At 49.0% G+C, this 22,185-nt stretch overlaps 1 protein-coding gene across 1 annotated transcript; it reads right to left on the bottom strand.

The window, feature by feature from the left end:
• Window positions 1-8,553: 8,553 nt before the first annotated feature.
• LOC122899062 (cytochrome P450 2E1) lies at window positions 8,554-21,648 on the bottom strand. The gene is made up of 9 exons (XM_044236732.1): window positions 21,460-21,648; window positions 20,366-20,525; window positions 14,753-14,902; window positions 14,280-14,440; window positions 13,696-13,872; window positions 12,492-12,633; window positions 10,620-10,807; window positions 10,056-10,197; window positions 8,554-9,286 (listed from the first exon to the last, which is right to left on the bottom strand). The coding sequence occupies exons 1-9, from the start codon at window positions 21,634-21,636 to the stop codon at window positions 9,099-9,101; spliced, it is 1,485 nt and encodes a 494-aa protein (XP_044092667.1). The 5' UTR covers window positions 21,637-21,648; the 3' UTR covers window positions 8,554-9,098.
• Between the last annotated feature and the right edge of the window lie 537 nt (window positions 21,649-22,185).

Genomic DNA, 22,185 nt, shown 5'->3' with positions numbered 1-22,185 from the left:
AGAGTTGGTGCCAGGGAGAGAAGCACATGACTAGCAGTAGAATCCCAGCCAGGTTGGGGCAGGAAGGTGCCCAGATGGGCATGGGGAAAAGTGGAGACACTCCAGTGGGCAACACTGAGTGCCCACGGCCTTCTCTCCACCAGTGGGGATGAGGGACTTCATGAAGGCCCTGCAGAAGCTTCTAGACCGCAAGGAAGTCTAGGACATGTTCACCCACCTCTCCCTCACTCAGGTCACAATCCACTGCTGTCTGAGGATTCTGATGCCCCTATACCCCTCATAGCCCTTCCTGAGTGGATGCCTTTGATCCCTGGGTCCACAAGGCACTAGACTAACCAAAGGGCAGGGATGTGGAAATAACATGCTGACAGGTCTCCCTGGAGTTGACCTCCAGATCTACAGTTGGAAAGCCAGATGGGTGGTGGGCACTTTGTACCATGACAATGGGGTGCAGCTTTGGCAACGACCACACTGTGCCGTGGATACAATCCTCACTAAACAGGCGCTCCATGTATTATGGGGCTCTTGTTCAATGTCAGTCTGAATCAAAGCTGGAATCTCCCTCTCCTGTCAGAGACCATGAAAGGGACCTCAGAGAGCCGTCAGTTAGGAATGGAATCATGTTTGACCAACTCCTGCTCTCTTTAAGAGGATCAAATAAACAAAAAATGGGATATTCTAGTACAACTGAAAGAAACAACCTCCCCCCACCAACATTAGCTGGGAAATCTGAGTAAAGCACTTATATCAGCCCAGGGAGCAGCTGGTCATACCTGAGGGGGGCTTACCCTGGAGAGAGAGGTGGGCAGGTCCCGAAGTTCCACCTGCAGGATATTCCCAATGATGGGAAGAGGAAGAAGGCCAGGTGGGCCTCCTCTTCTCCACACAAAGGTGAACAGCAGAAAAGCCCCACAAGCCACCAGGAGAGTGGGCAGACTGAGCAGAGCCATGTCACCACCCTGTGTGGGCCATGGAACTGTCCCTTAGAATGTCAGCCACAGTTGAAGACAGTTTGTTGTAATTGCAAATCAAGTCTACAGGAGACCCACATGCTCCCTTGAGCCACGTTTAGAAATGTGATGGGTTTGGCATCTTCAAAGTCACTTAATTAAGACTCTACACTATCCCCAGGGACAGGACTCCTCCTTGTCCCTTTGTTTGTCCCTCCCATCTCATCATCAGTTTGACTCTTCTCCTGGAATAGAAAGGAAACCCCAAAGGGAAAACTTGGGTGTCTCTTGGCGGCCGCCAGACTGAGTCCTACTCCAGCATACATAGAGCAGGCAGATGGAAGATGATCTTCAACTGGAGCCCCTGAGCCTCTCTTCTTCCCAACCACATCCTGCCTGATCTTCTCCATCTTTGGCATTGGCTGTGCCTTCACCTGTGGCACCTTCTTCTCCCTTCCCGCTGGGTCCCTACATCACGCCTGCCCCATTAGGTCCATTTAGAACAAAGCAGCCAGAATCTCCTTTAAAGACATAGATCAGGCCTGCTGAAAAACCCTCAGTGGGTTCCCAGGAATTTACCGGAGGGTAAAACCCAAAAACCTTACAAAGACCTTCAAGAACCCCCACACACACTAGCCTGCACCTTGCCTTCCTGTCCTGTGGGGCCTCCCACCACTCAGCTCCAAGAACAGTCCATGCCATGTGGTCTCCAGGGCATTGCCCCAGCCCCTTCCTCTGCTTCTGATGATGTCCTTTCTGCCTCTTCTGCAGACTCACCTGCACCTCCAGCCCCCAGCCTCTCCCACACACTCACCACAACGACCTTGCCTTCTCACATGTTTTAAGTGGTGATTATACATTAACTCTGATGGTCCGCTGGGTTTGGATAGAAGCCGTGGAGTTCAGGACAGTGGGCTGGTGCCCACTTCACTGTGCACCCGGGGATGGGGTCCAGCTGTTCATGTCTCTACCGTACAGGTGCTCTCCACAACCCCTGGCACCCTGCACCTCAGGCACCTCCCCCCTTTCCGTAGCTTTTCCTTCTTTCCGTCCCACAGCAGGCTGCTTCTTCAGTTCAAATGGCTGTTATTTGGTTATCAACAAGATTAACAATTAGTATTTTTAGGTTTATGGGCCATTGGTAATATCTGAACTGTTATTTGACCATTTTTCTAAGGAGATATTTACCTTACTGATTTTTCAATGATATAGCCAATTTTCAAAAAAGGCGATAACACCATCTACCCAAACAATATGCACATTAACTTACTGGACATGTTCCCCAATTATGTATCAGTTAGTCAAATTTCACGTCAGGATATTAAGACAATGTTTTACATGAGAAATGTAATGACCATTTATTCCTTTCCTGCGTTATAAATTAAAGTCCATTTCTTTGAGATAGATCCTCATTTTAACTGGGGGAACAATGTGAAGGTGTGTGGAAAAAGTTACTACCTCTCCCAAAGTCCCTGGGGTCATCAGCCAGAGACACACTGCTCCATTTGGCCACATGTATGGACACATGGAGGTGGGGTAGGGGAGCCAGTGCTGCTGGATCATAAAAAACAGGGCCTTGCTGGACGCCTGGGGGGCTCAGTCAACGAAGCCTCTGCCTTCAGCTCAGGTCATGATGCCAGCGTGCTGGGATCAAGCCCCGCTTAGGGCCCCCTGCTCAGTGAGGAGTCCACTTCTCCCTCTCCCTCTGCCACTCTCCCCATTTGTAATCATGCTCTCTCTCAAATAAATAGAATCTTTATTTTTATTCTTTTTTTATTTTTCATTATGTTCAGTTAGCCAACACATAGTACATCATAAGTTTTCGTTGTAGTGTTCAACTATTCATTAGTTGTGGATAACAAAATAAAATAAAATCTTTAAAACAAAAAACGGGGACTTGCTATTCCACTCCCCTACTTTTTATAAGACTTTTTTTTAAATTTCTTTTCAACGTAACAGAATTCATTGTTTTTGCACCACACCCAGTGCTCCATGCAATACGTGCCCTCCCTAATACCCACCACCTGGTTCCCCCAACTTCCCACCCCCCCCGCCCCTTCCAAACCCTCAGGTTGTTTTTCAGAGTCCATAGTCTCTCATGGTTCATCTCCCCTTCCAGTTTCCCTCAACTCCCTTCTCCTTTTTTTATTTATTTGAGAGAGACAGTGCACACACAGAGGGAGAGGGAAAGTAAGAAGCAGAAGCAGACTCCCCTCTGAGCAAGGAGCCCACTGTAGGGCTAGAGCACAGGACCCTGAGATCCTGACCTGAGCCAAAGATAGGCACTTAACTGGCTGACCCACCCAGGAACCCCTTGCCTATTGTGTTTTGTTCCTTCACCAAATATTTCTTGGGCATCTTCTTTGAATCAATAGATGCAGATTCTCGTCATTCCTTTAAATGCTGCATAATATCCCATGGTGTGATACATGAGAGAATAAAGGAAATTTTCAACTTTTAATGTTTTAAAGCCCTGCTCCTGGGCTCCCAGAGAAGCCATCCCTCAACACTTACCAAGGTCAAAATGACCGAAGTCTCAAAACATGGCTCTGTTTCTGCCCTAGCGCACTTTGTACATCTACTTTGTTTAAAATATAACCAAATAGGGGTTCCAAACACAAACACAAAGATAAGCAAAAGGAAGAAAGCTCTCCTGTGCCCATAAAATCAAGGTCACACAGTCCCGCACACACCAGAAGCTGAAAATGAGGTCTGCAACCTTGTCTGACGACCTTTGTCTGATGAACTGTACCTTTCCATGTAAATGTCCACAGCCCTGTGCCAAATGCTGTTTCCTGGGGCATCCCCTTCTCTGTGAAGTTCATGTTCCCCAGGCAGCTCCCCAGGCTGTCCTCACTTGGGCTCGAACAAAACTCTTCTTTTTAGAGATTCTAAAAGATTTGTTCATTTTTACATTGACATACACCACACTCAATAAATCATTCCCCCAAGAAGGTACATTTGTGTTGTTTCCAGTATTCTTGTTTGCTTTTTGCCCACAGTAAAAGAAGCTGTCTTAAGGATTTTCTCACATAATTTTAATTTTCTGTTGTTGCTATTTCTTTTTATTTAATTTTATTTTTTCAGTGTTCCAGAATTCATTGTTTATGTACCACACCCAGTGCTCTATGCAATACGTGCCCTCCTTAATACTCACCACCTGGATCCCCCAACCTCCCACCCCCGCCCCTTCAAGACCCTCAGGTTGTCTCTCAGAGTCCACAGTCTCCCATGGTTCGTCTCCCCCTCCATTTTCCCCCAACTTCCTTCTCCTCTCCATCTCCCCATGGCCTCCGTGTTATTTCTTATGCTCCACAAATAAGCAAAACCATATGATAATTGACTCTCACTGCTTGACGTATTTCACTCAGCATCATCTCTTCCAGTCCCATCCATGTTGCTACAAAAGTTGGGAGATAGAGAGGAGAAGGGAGTTGGGGGAAATTGGAAGGGGAGGTGAACCATGAGAGACTATGGACTCTGAAAAACAATCTGAGGGTTTTGAAAGGGTGGGGGGTGGGAGGTCGTGGTACCAGGTGGTGGGTATTATAGAGGGCACGGATTGCATGGAGCACTGGGTGTGGTGCAAAAATTAAGAATACTGTTATGCTGAAAATAAATAAAATATAAATTTAAAAAAATAATGTGGTATTTAACTTACTGTCAATAAAGAGATTTCTAATTATGAAAAAAAAAAAAGGTTGGGTATTCATCCTTTCTGATGGAGGCTTAATACTCCATAGTGTATATGGACCACATCTTCCTTATCCATTCATCCGTTGAAGGGCATCTTGGTTCTTTCCATAGTTTGGCGACCATGGCCATTGCTGCTATAAACATTGGGGTACAGATGGCCCTTCTTTTCACAACATCTGTATCTTTGGGGTAAATACCCAGGAGTGCAATTGAAGGGTCATAGGGAAGTTCTATTTTTAATTTCTTGAGGAATCTCTACACTGTTCTCCAAAGTGGCTGCACCAACTTGCATTCCCACCAACAGTGTAAGAGGGTTCCCCTTTCTCCACATCCTCTCCAACACATGTTGTTTCCTGTCTTGCTAATTTTGGCCATTCTAACTGGTGTAAGATGGTATCTCAATATGGTTTTAATTTGAATCTCCCTGATGGCTAGTGATGGTGAACATTTTTTCATGTATCTGATAGCCATTTGTATGTCTTCATTGGAGAAGTGTCTGTTCATATCTTCTACCCATTTTTGATATGATTATCTGTCTATGGTCAAATAATCTTCGACAAAACAGGAAAAAATATACAGTGGAAAAAAGACAGTCTCTTCAAAAAATGGTGCTGGGAAAACTGGGCAGCTATATGTAGAAGAATGAAACTCAACCATTCTTACACCGTACACAAAGATAAACTCAAAATGGATAAAAGACCTCAATGTGAGACAGGAATCCATCAGAATCCTAGAGGAGAACATAGGCAGTAACCTCTTCGATATCAGCCACAGCAACTTCTTTCAAAATATGTCTCCTAAGGCAAAGGAAAAAAAGAGAAAATGAACTTTTGGGACCTCATCAAGATCAAAAGCTTCTGCACAGCAAAGGAAACAGTCAACAAAACAAAGAGGCAACCCACAGAAGGGGAGAAAATATTTGCAAATAACAGTACAGACAAAAGGTTGATATCCAGGATCTATAATGAACTCCTCAAACTCGACACACACAAAACAGATAATCATATCAAAAAATGGGCAGAAGATATGAACAGACATTTCTCCAATGAAGACATACAAATGATTGACTTATTTCACCTACACAATCCCCTCCAGTTCCATCCATGTCGATGCAAATGGTGGGTATTCATCCTTTCTGATGGCTGAGTAATATTCCATTGTATATATGAACCACATCTTCTTTATCTGTTCATCTGTTAAAGAACATCTCGGCTCCTTCCACAGTTTGGCAATTGTGGACATTGCTGCCATGAATGTTGGGGTGCACATGCTCCTTCTTTTCACTACATCTGTATCTTTGGGATAAATACTCTGTAGTGCAATTGCTGGGTCGAAGCATAGCTCTATTTTTAATGTCTTGAGGAAACTCCATACTGTTTTCTAGAGTGGCTGCACCAGCTTACATTCCCAGCACTGTAGGAGGATTCCCTTTTCTCCACACCCTTGCCAACATTTGTTGTTTCCTGTCTTGTTAATTTTTGCCATTCTGACTAGTGTAAAGTTGTATCTCTCTGTGTTTTGATTTGTATTTCCCTAATGGCTAATGATGTTGAACATTTTTCAAGTGTCTGTTGGCCATTTGTATGTCTTCTTTGGAGAAGTGTCTGCTCACATCTTCTGCCCATTTTTTTGATGTGATTATCTGTTTTGGGGATATTGAGTGTGAGGAGTTTTTTATAGATCTTGAATATCAGCTCTTTGTACTGTCATTTGTGAATATGACATGATATTTTATATGGAAAACCCAAAAGATGCCACCCCCAAACTACTAGAACTCATACAGCTATTCAGTAATGTGGCAGGATACAAAATCAGTATACAGAAATCAGTTGCTCTCTTTCATACTAACAATGGAAAAACAGAAAGGGAAATTAGAGAACTGATTCCATTTATTATTGCACCAAGTCATAAGACACCTGGGAATAAGCCTGACCGAGGAGGTAAAGGCTCTGTACTCCATTTCTCCCTTTTGACATGGGAGTGTCTATCAGACGCCTGCCCCACCACATAACTCCTTTAGCATCATGGGTAACAGCTGGAGAGGGGTTTTGCTTGAGAAGAAACAGTGCCTCCAGCCTCACCCCATTTGGTTTAGTGGGTATTTAGAGGAGACAGGATTTTGGACTTAAACACTGACTGCAAGCAGTAAGACTTTGAAGCTGCTGGGATGGAGGGAGTGTATACTACACTGGGAAGATGTGAATTCAGGGAAGCTAGGAATGGAATGCTATAGACTAAATGTCTGTGTCCCCCAGAATTCTTATGTGGAAGCCCTAATCCCAATGTGATGGTCCTAGGAGAAGGGGCCTTTGGGAGGTGATCTGACCATGAATGAAACCAGTGTCCTTAGGAAAAGAGGCCAGAGAGCTACCTAGTTCCCTTTCTGCACATGAGAACACAGCAGGAAGTCATCCATCTGCGACCCAAAAGCCATCTGCCCTCCCCAGAACCCCACTCTGCTGGCATCCGGACCTGGCACTTCCAGCCTCCAGACCTTTCAGTCAGTGATAAGCCCGAGTCTGTGGCACCTCGTTACAGCAAACAGACCAAGTCATTCCTCCGTTCCCTTGTCCACCCCACCCTTTCTCTTTCTGTTCTGCCAAAGGTGGTTCAGGTCAGTGGAGGGTTTCTTAAGTTCAGACTAAGTTTCTAGCTAGTTTTACCTGGCAGTCCATGCTTGTCCTTGAGGGGACAGCAGGGCTCGTAAGAGCTGGAGTTCAGGAGACCACAGCATGGAGGCATTCTGGAATGTGCTGACCAGGAACCAACCCAAGCCTGTTGATAGCCGGCTGCTGCCCGAATCCGTTGAGCGCTCACACCCCAACACCCCCCACTCTCCCTCCCAACGTTTTCCATCACTTTTGAGTACTTTGAGATTTTCCTGGACATTCTCTAGACATTCTCTCACTTTAAATCCCCAGAGAAAATGAAAAGACACGTTCTTATCTTGTTCTGTTGGAAGCAGTATTACCCCGTGTAGGTGTGTCAGGAAAATGACAGACAGCTTTCAGAATGGGGCGGCCAGCCCTCAGTTTGTGATCTGCCCGTCTGTCAGTGTTGGTTTTGCTAGTGCCTCGTGGTGGGTAGGATGGCACACACGTCCCAATCCCGGAGCCCGGGGATATGCTACCTTACCTGGAGAAGGGGTTCTGAATGTGCGATGAAGGTAGGAGCTCTAAGACAAGGAGACTAACCTGTGTTATCTGGGGGGACCCACGATCCTCACAGGACCCGTATAAGAGGGAGGCGGGAGGTCAGCCAGAGAGAGACTGAAAGCTGCCACACGACTGGCTTCGAAAATTACTCATTTTATTAAGGAACATTTATGCAGGACTTCTGGTTGCCCCACAGGTTCCAAAGACTCTGCAGGCCTACACCGCCCAGCCCTCATAGGCTATGGGGTAGAGGGGCCTCCATCAGTCCCGTCCCACAGGCGGGCAGTCAGAGCATGGAGGCCGAGCGCCCAGGGGGCTTTGGTGAGAGCCGACAGGGTGAAGACAGAGTTCTTGTTCCAAACTCCTCTTCTGCTTCACGACATGATTTAGTTCACTGAGCCGACTGATCGTTATCTCCTCACTTCTGCCTTATTCTACCCGGGGTTCCCACGAGCCTAGAATTTTTGTTCCAGGTACAAAGTCACATTTTTTTTTTTAAGATGAGAGATCTTTTGTTTTTATTTTTTTTTAAAGATTTTATTCATTCACTTGACAGAGAGAAATCACAAGTAGGCAGAGAGGCAGGCAGAGAGAGAGAGAGGAAAGCAGGCTCCCCGCTGAGCAGAGCCCGATGCGGGACTTGATCCCAGGACTCTGAGATCATGACCTGAGCCGAAGGCAGCGGCTCAACCCACTGACCCACCCAGGCACCCACAAAGTCACATTTTAATGATAAGAGATAAAAACAGATGTCTATGTTGACTTTTCAGACATATTTTAATCTTAAAATATAGCACGTGATGCTGAGAAGCGAGCCCAAAGGAACAAAGTCATATCCCAGGTACAGATGGTAGCAGATACATTTTTGACATGGTTAACAAGCCTTCAAAGGTCTACTATTTTCTTCTTTTCCAAACTACAAAACAGCATTGGTATTCTTTTTTGTGAACCCTGGTGGCTGGGTTACTTTGCTTTCCTGGAAAAGGCGTGTTTACCTTCCCGGAGTACCACTCACCGTTGTTTCCAAGGACCCCGGCACAGACCCAACTAGGTCGCAGTTTGTTTCAATTTGTTTAATTAGCTTTATACATTCTTTTTTGGACTTTGCTGCCAAATTTCATCTGATGCACGTAACTGTGGAAAGCAGCATCTCTAGCCCAATTTATTCCCTGTGAAGCCAACTGCTTTCACTGAGACTCTGCAGAAAGGGCCTTCCTGGAGGCGCCGAGGGGGTGTGGGGGCCTGGGGTAACTCCAGGTTTGCCCCAAAGAGCCTGGGGCGGGGGTGGGGGTGGTGTTCAGCCTGAGCGGGGAGTGAGACAGAGTTTGTAATGGGGTGGGATCTTGGCAAACCCGATTGCGATGGGACTGAGGTCAATATCCTTGGGGTCAACAAGAGACTTCAGGTTAAAGTGTTGCAGAATAGCGGTCAAGAACAGGAACAATTCCATGCGAGCCAGGCCTTCTCCAACACACACCCGCTTTCCTGGAAGTGACAATAGTGTTCCTGAGATTCTGAGGCAGCACAGGTGAGGCAGCGGCGGGGGTGGGGGGGCTGGGTGGAGGGGGTTGTAGGTAATCTGTCACCCTCAAGCAGAACGGACCCCTCTCTGCCCCTTAGAAGGAAGCACATGACACCGTTCAGTATAAAAATATCCGTGATAGACATATTTGGGGATAGGGCTTCATATGGTCTCCATCACCAGGACTCAGCAGCATAACCCTATATGGGGTTAGAACAGTGATCTCTGCCCAGTGCTCCCCTAACATCCTGCAGGAAAGAAGTGGGGCCACAGTTGGAAGGTGGCCTCTAACACGGAGTATCAGGGATTTGCTTACATGGACTCCCTCCCAGCAACCACTGAGGAAGTGCCCTGGGAGAGACCAAGGGTCTGAGAGAGGACGCCAGGACACAGCCTAGGGAAGGCCACAGTGTCCCATGGTGAGTCCCAGTAACCAGCCCTGAGGTTTCATTGACTGACCCTTGTTTAAAAGTATGGAGAATTAGGTAATGAAGTTTTGAGGGAATTTCACTAAGCACTATTGGATAGGATTTTAGCACTGAAGAACGGTATCTGCTATGCAGAAGGGAAGATTCCTCTCATTCCCAGGACCTCTGACGAGAAGATGCCATTTGGCCTCTGTGGATGGGAGGAAGACATCTGGGCCCCCGTACAAGTGCTTGACCACGGCAGAGAGCGGGAACGAGGGACAGTTCCCAGGGAAGACCCTACCTACGTCCTCCCTCTTCTTACCTGCGGAAAATGCTTTAAAATAGTCACTATATTTGAACTTCCCATTTTCATTCAGAAAGTGCTCTGGCTTAAATGTCTCTGGATCAGGGAATTCTTGCTTGTCAAACAAGAGGGAGTCCAGGGTCGGAATTACAACCGTGCCCTAGAAGGAACAAACGCTGGCGTCAGTGAAGTTACCAGAACATGGGCTTTCCACAGGGGCTCCCAGCAGGGGACGTCGTCTGCTTCAGGATTAGATGGGAGGCAGTCAGGGGCCGATTCTAAACAGAAGCGGGAGCTCTAATCTCATCACGGGAGGAGCTCACCAGCTAGATGGTACTATCCGTGGTTCCTGGGGTGGAAGTACCACAAAGCCAGGCACTGGCCCAGGGGTCCCCTTCCATTTCCTCCACGGCTTGGTCACCAGGTCCATGTGAGGACAGCTGCGGAAGCAGCACTCCAGGGGGCAGAACACGGACCTGCCCGCCCCCATTCAGCCACATCTGTCAAGGGACCCTGCCTTCCCGTGGGCCAGCAGACAGGCTGGCGGTGGTGATCAGACACGCACGCCAGGCCCCATCTGACCTTGGGGATGATGTAACCTCTGAACACCGTGTCCCGGTTTGCTTCATGAGGCAGGTTGGAGGGCAGGAGGTCGATGAACCGCTGAATCTCGTGTACCACGGCGTCCATGTAGGGCATCTCCAGCCTGTCCTTGATGGCAGGGATGCGGCTTGGCCCGATCACCCTGTCGATTTCTTCGTGGAGTTTCTCTGCAGAGACATGAAGAGGACAGATGCAAAGGACCCGCTCCGGGCCGGCTCACACCCACCCACCGCCCAGCAGAGGCTTACAGGGCACCCTCAGCAGTGCTTGGGGGTGTCCTGGATGCTGGGGACCCTTGGATAATTCCTCCACGAAGGCCAATGAGAGTCACGCTCTGTGAGGCTAGGGCCAGCTGCTAGCTGATGGCAGCTAACCCAGTGCCTGACCTGACGCCCGGAGTAGAGGGTAACAAAAAGGTCTTAGAGGGCGCCTGGGTGGCTCAGTGGGTTAAGCCGCTGCCTTCGGCTCAGGTCATGATCTCAGGGTCCTGGGATCGAGTCCCGCATCAGGCTCTCTGCTCAGCAGGGAGCCTGCTTCCTCCTCTCTCTCTCTGCCTGCCTCTCTGCCTACTTGTAATCTCTCTCTGTCAAATAAATAAATAAAATCTTTTAAAAAAAAAAAAAAGGTCTTAGAAATTTCAGTCGGAGGGAAATCTCTGTATTAATTATTACCCCAGGCTGGTTTACTGCACGCTTCAGGAGCTGTGGAGGTGAGAGGCAGAATGGAAACAGGTGCATGTGGCCTTCTGCATGAAGAATGGAGGAACAGAGTCTGGGACTCCCTTGCTGACAAGTTGCTGGGGCCTTTGCAGTATGCTGAGTGAATGACAAAGTCGTGTGCTGTATGGTTCCCAGGTAAAGGGGTGAAACTCATGCTGACACTGAACCAGCACTAAGGGTACGAAGCTGAGTGCAGAGGTAACACACGGCCCTGGGACAAGCTTGGGGTGGGCAGGGCTTCGGCAACAGGTTTCCAAGAGCCCCAAAGCGGCTCCTGTGAAGGCTCACACGTGTCAGATCCGGCAATGGCGTGTGGGTGTCAGTCCTATTTACTTTCTGTCTTTTTCTCTATATGGGAGATTGCTCACAACTAATCACAGTTTCTCAGGCTATAGTCCCCCTGGTCCAGACTGGTCAGAAGTTCTCAGATCTGTGGAAGGCTTTGCTCCAGAGACTTGGGCTCCTTCACCCCTAACCCTTCTGTGAGACAGAAAAAGCAATGCCTTTGGGGCCAGGTCTGATCCTGCACAGGTCACAGTCCGCATCCCTGAGGGAAATTATCTCGTATCCCAAAATACCTGCCCTTAAGAACACAGTGTATTTCAGGGCTCCTACCCAAGCCTGGCACACAGCAGGAGCCAAATTATTATGGGCAGCAGCAGCAAGCTTGCCTCAGGGTGATGAGTGTTCCCCAGAGCAGAGCCCAGGGGCAGCCGGGACGCTGGAGCAGGTCTTAGGCATGAGGACACCCTCACCCCATCCTGCCCTCTCTCTCTGTGCTATGTGTAGCCAGCCAGGTCTTGTTCCGGGGCAAGGTAGACATTATTTTCACTGTCAAAAGTAGGTTATTCTGTGGAGCAGAATGCAAAAGGCATGGCTTTTCCACACGCTGCTGCAGGCTCTTCCGTTCTGAAGTCAGGTATGTGTCAGTGGGGCGCAGGGCACGGCATCCCAGAGCGCCAGGCACCCATCATACAGCAGCACTTCCGCCGAATCCAGGCGGTGACCCCCGTGTCACTGCCACGAGGCTTAGCAAGCACAGCCGGCCTTTCATTTCACAGGCAGAAAGCTGCACCCCAAACACTGGCCTGACAAAGCGTGGCCCCAGAGCCCTGTCTCCTGTGCAGCGTACCTTCGACCTCTGGGTACTTCATGAGAACCAGGAGCCCGTATCTCAGAGTGGTGCTGGTGGTCTCTGTGCCCGCAAAGAACAGGTCAGCCACAGTCACAGCAATATTGTCCAGGGTGAACCAGGGCTCCGAACTGTATCTTTCCTGCAGACATTAGAGCCACACAGGGACCCCATAAGAAGGGCTCTTAGGGTTAGAGAACGAGACCTCTGTCTCCCTCCGCCTCAGACACACCCACCAGCCTTGCTGTCAGCCCCACAGAGAGAAGAGGGCAGATGTGCATGAAGTTATCCTGTGGAGACATGATCATCTCCATGGCACAACTGGGGAAACCAAGGCTCCCGGAAGACCGGCCACAGGCAGGACTGTGCTCCTCTCCTGGGCTGTGCAGCTTTGGTGTTCCTCCTACAGAGCGGAGCCATGGGGAGTGGGGGAGCAAAGAGTGTAGTAAGACTCTCCCTAGTCCTGAGCCATGACCTCCAGCTGCCCGGGACTGAGCTGTGGGGCCCATGCTAACAACCCAAGGGCCACACGCTTCCCTGGGCCTTCTCCACACCTATAGTCAGCACCACTGGGTCTAGGAGGCAGGGAAGTCACCAGGACGCCAGACACCCAGGAGGGGCAGTGAGGAGCCCCACTCGTGGAAGAGCTTCTCAGACAGCCCCCCGCAGTTGTCCAGGAATTCACATACTGTTCTAGAAACACAAGAGATGTCAAAGGAGAGAGGAGAAGCTTCACCATCTGGGTGGGGGTCCCAGAGGGCCGTCAAAGAGATGATGCTGGAAGCCCGTGAAGTCATGTACAATTTGGGGTTTACATGCTGATGAGGAGGGTGGAGGGCTTCTCCCCAAAGGAGACACAGTCATCAAAGTCCGAAATGGTGAGGAAGTACAGCCTGGAGGGAACCACCATGAGGGGCCCACACACCCGCCTGGCAGCCACTGAGGGCGTCCCCAGCAAAGCCACCTTGCTGCCCAGCGTGTGGACAGTGAGGCCAGCTGGGCAGGCAAGGTCTGCGTTCCCACACTTCTAGCACAGGTGGGATGGTCACATGAGGCCCGGGTGCGGTCAGACCAGGAACATCAGAACATGCCCCCGGGGGCCGCAGGAGTGTCACAGCGTCAACCACCATGGGCACTGCACGCCCCTGCCCACGAGCAAACGTGTCTAGCTGGGTGGGGTCGGGGACCGGCGTCCGCACCGCACCTTCTGTAGCTCCAGGAGCAGGCAGTCCGTGAAGTCCCGGGGGCAGCCGGCGTCCAGCGACCGCTGGTGCTCCTTCACTCTTGCCGAAGTGTAATCTTTTATTTCAGACACGTTTCTTAGCATTTTCCAGTGGCTTCCAGGCAGGTAGTGCAGATAGCTTGGGAAAATGTTATAAAGCTAGAAAAAGAGGGGGAGGGATTTCTATTTTCTTTTCCAGATGCAACATGGTTTTATGTACTGGGCTATTTATTTCCTCTGACTTGAACTCATGGATGTCATATTGTGATATTTAGAGCATTTGGGCTCACAGTATCTTTTCCGCACCACGGTGTGGGTGTGTGGGGTCGCGTGTTAGCAAGGTCCTGTTTTAAAGGGTAAAACGGTCTCCCGTGGTCAGCAAGGCAAACACTGGGCCCATGGATGTCTCCAGAAGCAACATCCAGGCTCTCAGATGGTGAGTTGCACCAGCCCTGGGTGTTCCCTGGCTTTTGTGGTCCTGTCTTCCTGTCCCCCAGGTCCCGTCCTCATCCTTTTCCTAATCTCAGAGGAGCACACATGGGCAAGTGCAGACTAAGGGGCCTCACTTGGAGCCAGCCCGTGCTGAGCAGCCTGAAGTTCTCGTTGAAGAGCCTCTGCATCCTCCGGCCCGTCTCGTCCGTGTAGTCGAAGTGCTTACGGAAGAGGATGTCAGCGATGACGTTGCAGGGGGCAAAGCCCAGCAGAAAGGTGGGGTCGAAGGGCTGGCCTGCAACACAGGGGAACGGTCAGGCCGGCTCCCACCCACTCACACTTTCCAGAGTCTGTGATCTGTCGTCCTAAGCATCCCCGTAATTCTACAAGGTTTGTGGGAGGCTATTGTGGTGGGGGGGGGGTCCCTTTATGTTCCAGTTATTCCAGATAAACACACTGGACATGGAGAGGACCAGAGCTGCAGACAGTGTCTGTGGATTAAGGCAACCCTCTCAGCTCTAACTGCTTCAGTTCAGTTCGGGGTCTCGCAGGCCCAGCAAGGCTGCCCCCCAGACCACGTGTGCAAAGACCCGGTGGCCACACGCACCCCGGGTGCCCCTGAGCGCCTCCAGCAGGAAGGGGATCTCCCTCTGGATCCGCTCCTCGTTGCCACGCTTCCCCATGCCGAAGTCCCGGAGCATCGTCAGGGAGAGTCTCCGGGTGTCCTTCCAGCCTGGTCCATTGTTGAAAGTAATCCCTGGGGAAGAGGGGACAGCAGAGCGCTTACTGCACGCCCTGGGGCAGAGGGACAAGGTGAGTGGCTCCAGGTGGGAGGGACCCAAGTGGTGAACTGACCGGCCTGGGCACCCAAGCACTGGGGCTCCTGGTGTCCAGATGCCTGGCTGGTGCCCCGAGTCTGGCTTTCCACCTGACACCTCACCTCCCCGGTGTTCTTCCCACCATCAGTTTGCTGCCTTTGTCCACTTTGCCCAGAGTCTTCCCACGTGAAACAAAGCCACAGCTGCCCACCAGTGAAAGCCCCTGCCCCTTTCCCAGAAGCTGTGCTGTTTCCACTGGTTTCGAACTTCCACACTACAAATTAAAAAGTGTCCTTACTGAAACCTGAGCTGTCATTCGGCTCCCAGACTCTGCCAGCCTCTGGATATGGGGAGACCTTGTGCACAGTCCCTCGGAGGGGCAAGCAGAGGTCTGAGGAAGGCCGAGGCACTGCGCATCCTAGAAGGAAGTCTGGAGGGTCAGAGAGGGACTGGGCGGTGCGAGATGAGGCGGGGAGGGGGCCCTGGTCACACTAGGGCCCAGTTCCACCCGAAGGGCACACGAGGTAGAGACAGCAGCTGGCTGGACAACATGGACCCTGACTGGGTGGGAGTGCAGGGAGGGTACATGGCACCCAGGGTCCTCCTTAGAGGGGCCGTCCATCGAGGGATGGCATTTGGGTTCCTGCATTTGGGTCTGTGCATGAGGAGCTTTGGGTGCCTGCAGGGCCCTATGGAGCCTGCTAGGTGGATGCCGGAGACACAGCTGGGCAGCCCAAGAGGGATCCCAGACATGTGTGACCATACCCCCACGTGTCTGTGGGGTCCACTGATGTCTCAGCAGTGGCTCCAGTGGCTCCAGTGGCTGCAGCAGACAGATCCTGCCCCAGGACGTGGGGCAGACAAGCGGGGGTCACTAGAGAGTGTGCCCTTGGCAGGCCAGAGGCCAGAGCTGTGGGCTAAGGGTTGAGAAGCTGGCAGGGAATGCAGAAAGTGGGAGTGCCCTGGACCTAAATGGCTGTGACATGGGGGCTGGGCAGGTGGACAAGGAGACAGACAATTTTAAGATGGTTCTGGAAAGAATTGTGTAGCAGGGGGAAGGTGGGAGAGGCCAGAAAATGTGAGCAGTGGACAGAGAGACAGAGAGACAGAGAAAGACAGAGGGACAAAGGGGAGACAGAGAGAAGAGTTGGAGACTGAGACAGAGACAGAGAGACAGAGACAAAGAGATAAGACAAAGAAACAAGACACAGAGAGATGAAAGAGAGACAGAGACAAAGAGAGACAGAATGACAAGACAAAGAGAGAGAGACAAAGACAGAGACATAGACAAAGAGATAAAACAGAGACAGAGAGACAAGACACAGAGAGACAGATGAATGAACAGGGAGAAGCAAGAAAAACACTGACAAAGACAGAGACAAAGAGACAGAGAGGGACAGAGAGACAAACAGAGGCAGAGAGACAGACAGAGATAGAGAGACAGAGAGGGAGATCCCAGAGGAGCTAAGACTTTGGAACCTAAAACAGGCTGAAATAGAGACAGTAATGCTTCTGGGTCAGAGCCTCATAAACATTCACTGAAGTGAAATTTATTGGAATTAATGTGGGCCCTGTGCTCAGTATAATGTTGACAGTTAACATTTGCATCATTATGGCTAGGGCATCAGAAGTGTCCCATGGACAGGGTCTGGGCCACGTGGCACATGTGAAAATAGGACTTGGGAACCACAGCCAGGACAGGACAAAGCCCCCTGAGTCCAATGCATAGAATGTGAATATGGCCCCTGCCTGGCTGCATTCAGGGGCCCATGACTTGGACCAGGGGTGGCATATAAGGGCTCCCTGGAACCAGGGTGGAGCTCCTTGACCCCACAACTCCTGCTCTTGTGGGGCAGCAAAGCTCCTCTTGTGTTAATGATAAAAACTGAGGAAGTTAACTTTGCTTTCGGCAACCCCAAAGATGTAAAACCAGCCCACAACGTCCAAGAAAGAAAATCAAATGTGTCTGACAGTGACAGGGTTCGACCTTGTGCATGTCGATGGGAATGAGGGGACCGCACATAAGAACAGCACACACAGCTGTAAGCACATCAATTGGAAATTTCTGCATAAAGTGGATACAGGTATTCTAGAGATTTGTCACCAAAGTTAACTAAGGAAAAACTAGAGGCTTCTGGGTTTTTAGGGTAGATGGAAGACTGCTTTCTTCCTCGTCTACTTCAGAATCTCACTAAAACTACATGAGCCAGTACCATGCTGTCTTGGTGATCACAGCTTTGTAGTAAAGCTTGAAATCTGGCAACGTGATGCCCCCAGTTTTGTTTTTCTTTTCCAACATTTCCTTAGCAATTCCATACAAATTTTAGTACTGTTTGCTCCCGTTCTTTGAAAAACGTCAGTGGAATTTTGATCAGAATGGCACTGAGAGTATAGACTGCTCTAGGCGGTATAGATATTTTAACAATGTTTATTCTTCCAATCCATGAACATGGAATGGTCTGCCATCATTTTGTGTCTTCTTCAATTTCTTTCATGAGTGTTCTGTAGTTCCTTGAGTATAGATCCTTTACCTTTTTGGTTAGGTTTATTCCCAGGTATCTTATGGGTTTTGGTGCTATAGTAAATGGGATTGATTCTCTAAGTTCCTTTTCTGTATTTTCACTGTTAGTGTATAAGAAAACAATTGATTTCTGTGCATTGATTTTGTATCCAGCCACATTACTGAATTGCTGTATGAGTTCTAGTAGTTTGGGAGTAGAGTCTTTTGGGTTTTCCATATAAACTATCATGCCATCTGCAAACAGAGAGAGTTGGACTTCTTCATTGCCAATTTGAATACCTTTTATTTCTCTTTTTTGTCTGATTGCTATTGCTAGGACTTCTAATACTATGTTGAACAAGAAGGGTGAAAGTGGGCATCCTTGTCGTGTTCCTGATCTCAGTGGGAAGGCTTTCCCCTTTTCCCCATTGAGGATATTTGCTGTGGGTTTTTCATAGATAGATTTTATGAAGTTGAGGAATGTTCCCTGTATCCCTATACTTTGAAGCATTTTAATCAGGAATGGATGCTGTATCTTGTCAGATGCTTTTTCTGCATCAATTGAGAGGACCATGTGGTTCTTCTCTCTTCTCTTATTAATTTGTTCTATCACATTGATTGATTTGTTAATGTTGAACCACACTTGCAACCCAGGGATAAATCCTACCTGGTCATGGTGGATAATCTTTTTAATGTACCGTTGGATTCTATTAGCTAGGATCTTGTTGAGAATGGGTACAGAAGGACACTACATCATTCTTAAAGGGTCTATCCACCAAGAAGATCTAACAGTTGTAAATATTTATGCCTTCAATATGGGAGCAGCCAACTACACAAGACATCTGTTAATCAAGATAAAGAGTCATATTGATATTAATACATTAATAGTAGGGGATCTTAACACGCCACTCTCAGTAATAGACAGATCATCCAAGCAGAAAATCAATAAACAAGAGCACTGAATGACACATTGGACCAGATGGACCTCATAGATATACAGAACATTCCACCCTAAAACAACAGAATACTCGTTCTTCTCAAGTGCACATGGAACCTTCTCCAGAATAGACCACATACTGGGTTACAAATCAGGGCTCAACCAATACCGAAAGACTGAGATTATTCCCTGCATATTCGCAGATCACAATGCTTTGAAACTGGAGCTCAATCACAAGGAAAAGTTCCGAAGGAACTCAGACACCTGGAAGCTAAAGGCCACCTTGCTTAAGAATGCTTGGATCAACCAGGAGATCAAAGAAGAACTGAAACAATTCATGGAAACCAATGAGAATGAAGACACTTTGGTCCAAAACCTATGGGATACAGCAAAGGCGGTCCTAAGGGGAAAATATATAGCCATCCAAGCCTCGCTCAAAAAACCTGGAAAAATCCAGAACACAGCAGCTCTCTTTACACCTTACAAAACTGGAGAATCAAAAACAAATTAAGCCAAATCCACACACAAGAAGGGAAATAATCAAGATTAAAGCAGAGATCAATGAGGTAGAAACCAGAGATACAGTAGAACACATCAATGAAACTAGAAGCTGGTTTTTTGAAAGAATCAATAAGATCAATAAACCATTGGCCAACTAATCCAAAAGAAAAGAGAGAAGACCCAAATTAATAAAATTATGAATGAAAAGAGATTACGACTAACACCAAGGAAATAAAAACAATCACCAGAAATTATTATCAACAGTCATGTGCCAATAAGTTATGCAACCTAGAAGAAATGGACGCATTCCTGGAAACCTATAAACTTCCAAAACTGAATCAGGAAGAAATTAACAACCTGAATAGACCAATATCTAGTAACAAGATTGAAGCAGTGATCAAAAACCTCCCCAAAAAAACAAGAGCCTGGACCTGAAAGATTCCCTGGGGAATTCCACCAAACTTTCAAAGAAGAAATAATACCTATTCTCCTGAAGCTTTTTCAAAAAATTGAAGCAGAAAGAAAACTTCCAGACTCTTTTTATGAAGCCAGCATTACCATGATCCCTGAACCAGGCAAAGACCCCACCAAAAAAGAGAATTTCAGACCAATATCCCTGATGAATATGGATGCTAGAATGACAGTGAGCAAGTGGGAAAGAATCAGCATACACGGCCGGGGGACAGGCAGTGGTGGGCAGCAAGTTCACGGGGCTGTGAGCTGGAGGAGCTAGGAGCAGGTGCCCGCAGGGGCTCCAGGATGTCCCAGGAGACACAGGAGGTAGGCACTGTAGTCGGGAGTCTGGACGACACTCAGGTAAAGACTCCAATAAACACTCAGACCACCAGGTCCCTAATACGAGGTAACTGCCTGCTCTCGATATGGGAACCCGGGCTCTGGAGACGGGCTGCAAAGAAAGAGAGGTGAGCCTGGCAATACGGGGTCCCGTGGGAGTCCCTGTGCGAGCTGGGGCTTCTGTGCTCAGAACAGCACAGGTGGCATATCAGAGGCCTCCAGGGTTAGAATGTGAACTGCAGCTGCCCACAGCCCCACAGACCTCGGGGGCATCAGTGCCTGTTCTTAGGTGAGGGGCCTCAGGGCACGGAGCACCAACACCCAGAAACAGGAGGCGCTGTGAGTGAGAAGAGTTTCCCAAACTGTGGCCCCAGGAGGCTGGGAGCTCTGTGGGAGGAAAGCACAGCTCATCCGCCAGAGGCATTTCCCTCTGTGGTATTTCTCTATAACACACCTGTCCTGCTGGTCAGAGTGATGGTGCAGGAGGTCCTGTTTTTTTTGGTTACAAGTCTGTCATAGAAGCTTTCAATAAAGTCTGTCCTAAGCACCTGAACTGTTGAGGGTCTCTTTACTCTTCCATTTGGTTGTACGCTGTGCTATGTGGTCGTCATCCCTGGTATTTCCCTGGCTCCCACCCACCATAGGGGTCCTCTGAAAAGTGGGGCTCACCTCTGTCTTTGTGCAACTGGAATGCGAAGATTTCTCCTCTGCCAGAAAGGTCATTCTTGTGGTCAAGCAGAGCTTCCTTCACCGCCTTGTAGCCATGCAGGACCACAGTGCGCTGGGAGCCCAGGTACAAGGTGAATACCGGCCCGTACCGCTCTGCTAGCTGCAGAGACGAGCAAGGAGCCAAGTGAGACCACTGGGAACTCAGGGAGGAGGTGGGCCACGCTTAAAACCCAAAGTTGTTGTTGACCAAGAGAACACAGAGGGATCTGGAAAAAGACAGTCTTTGTCCAGCCTGACTTGGGAAGACCCTTCGCATAGAAACTTTCTTCTGCAGGGATCAAGGGTCCAGAATGCCTGGGCTCCTTGACAAAATTAACTTGGTGGGCTGGCTCCTGTCCCACCCCTGAGGATCCTTTGCCAACATCTGCCCCATAACCCCCACTGTCTGCCATCCCCGAAGTCCCAGACCCCACGGTGCTGCAGGAGGACCCTGAGTCAGCACTGTCCTGACCTCCACAAGTCCATCCTCCATGGTGCACAAAGCACTGTCAACATCTCCCTTACCTCAAACACTTTCCCCACATGTAAGGTGCTTTATGGCATTCTTTTATTAACTCATGGAATAGATTTAGCAACTCATTCAGTTTTTAGATTCATTAGCTCATTCACTATTCACAACAGCTGTGGACAGTGGTATCACACCAGAGGTGGGTCAACATCACTTTGTACCCTGTAGTTTGGCATCTACAGTATGCATCTTGTGGGAACACATGGTCCTCCTTACATTGGGATGGTGAACAGCAGCAGCCCCAGACACACTGGCCTCACCTAGCCATCCACTGACAAAGCATTTAATCCATGACTCAAGCAGGCTTCTGGGGCCAGCCACGGCCAATGCCCACTCAAGAGCTCAAGGTCCAATCTGTACCACTAACTAAATATCGTTAATATCCCTCTTGGATGCTACTGTTAAGTCAGTTCACTCCTAACAGGCTGGAATTGAATAACAACTTGTCTGACAGTGAATTGAATGCACACACACACTATGTCTAATCTCTGAATTCTCCTCCCCTAACCAACAATATTTCTCTTACCTTGGCGAAAGACTTTGGAACATTCTTCAAATCTAACTGAAGAAGATTCCCAATAATGGGCAGTGGAAAGGGGCCTGGGGGCAGTTTCCAGCTGCTGTAGATCTGTTTCCAGATAGATATAAGCATTAGTGTGGCCATCCACACCAACAGGGCAACTGTGATGCCCAAGGCAGCCATGGTGCCTTTGGGTCACTGCTGACTTGTGTGAATGCTCTGAAGCCACAGCTTTTATAATGCACCCTCAGGAAGGAGGGTGACCAGCCAACCAATGCCATCTTCCTTTTCCTCTCACCCAACATATTAGTTTATTATTAGCTACTGTTGGCCATCATTTCCAAAGCTGATGCCTGAGGTGGTTGCATTAGAGAAACTCTGTCCGGGCACCCACCTTATGATGTTCAATATCTTATCAACCCTGGGTGCTGGCACCTGCACCAAAGTCAGCCAACAGCATCCAGGGAAATACCACGCTGGACCTTGGGTCAGAAGATCACCCTGGTTTGGACAGGGGGGTTCAGGTTATGTTTACAGGGGTGGCTTAAGGGCCAGATCTAAGGCAGCATCGATTATGTGCTGGTGAGTGCCTCCACGGCAGAGTACTGGATCTCATGCAGTAAGAGTCTTCACGTCTGCTCAGACTCCCACTGGCTGAGAACAGCTGTGTCTGTACACATTTCCAGAGGCTGTAAATGTGGGGAGGGAGCCCGAGGGCAGGCGCTGGTGAGC

This window comes from Neovison vison, chromosome 2 (assembly GCF_020171115.1).
Source record: "Neovison vison isolate M4711 chromosome 2, ASM_NN_V1, whole genome shotgun sequence".
Taxonomy (NCBI): domain Eukaryota; kingdom Metazoa; phylum Chordata; class Mammalia; order Carnivora; family Mustelidae; genus Neogale; species Neogale vison.
This window is presented reverse-complemented; position numbering and strand designations above follow the sequence as displayed.

Coding starts and splice junctions, on each gene's coding strand:
- LOC122899062 (XM_044236732.1), bottom strand. CDS start 21,636: ATGGCTGCCTTGGGCATCACAGTTGCCCTGTTGGTGTGGATGGCCACA. Junction 10,808..12,491: donor GAAGTACCCAGAGGTCGAAG/GTACGCTGCACA, acceptor ATGTCTCTGCAG/AGAAACTCCACGAAGAAATC. Junction 9,287..10,055: donor TTTTAAAGCATTTTCCGCAG/GTAAGAAGAGGG, acceptor TGTCACTTCCAG/GAAAGCGGGTGTGTGTTGGA.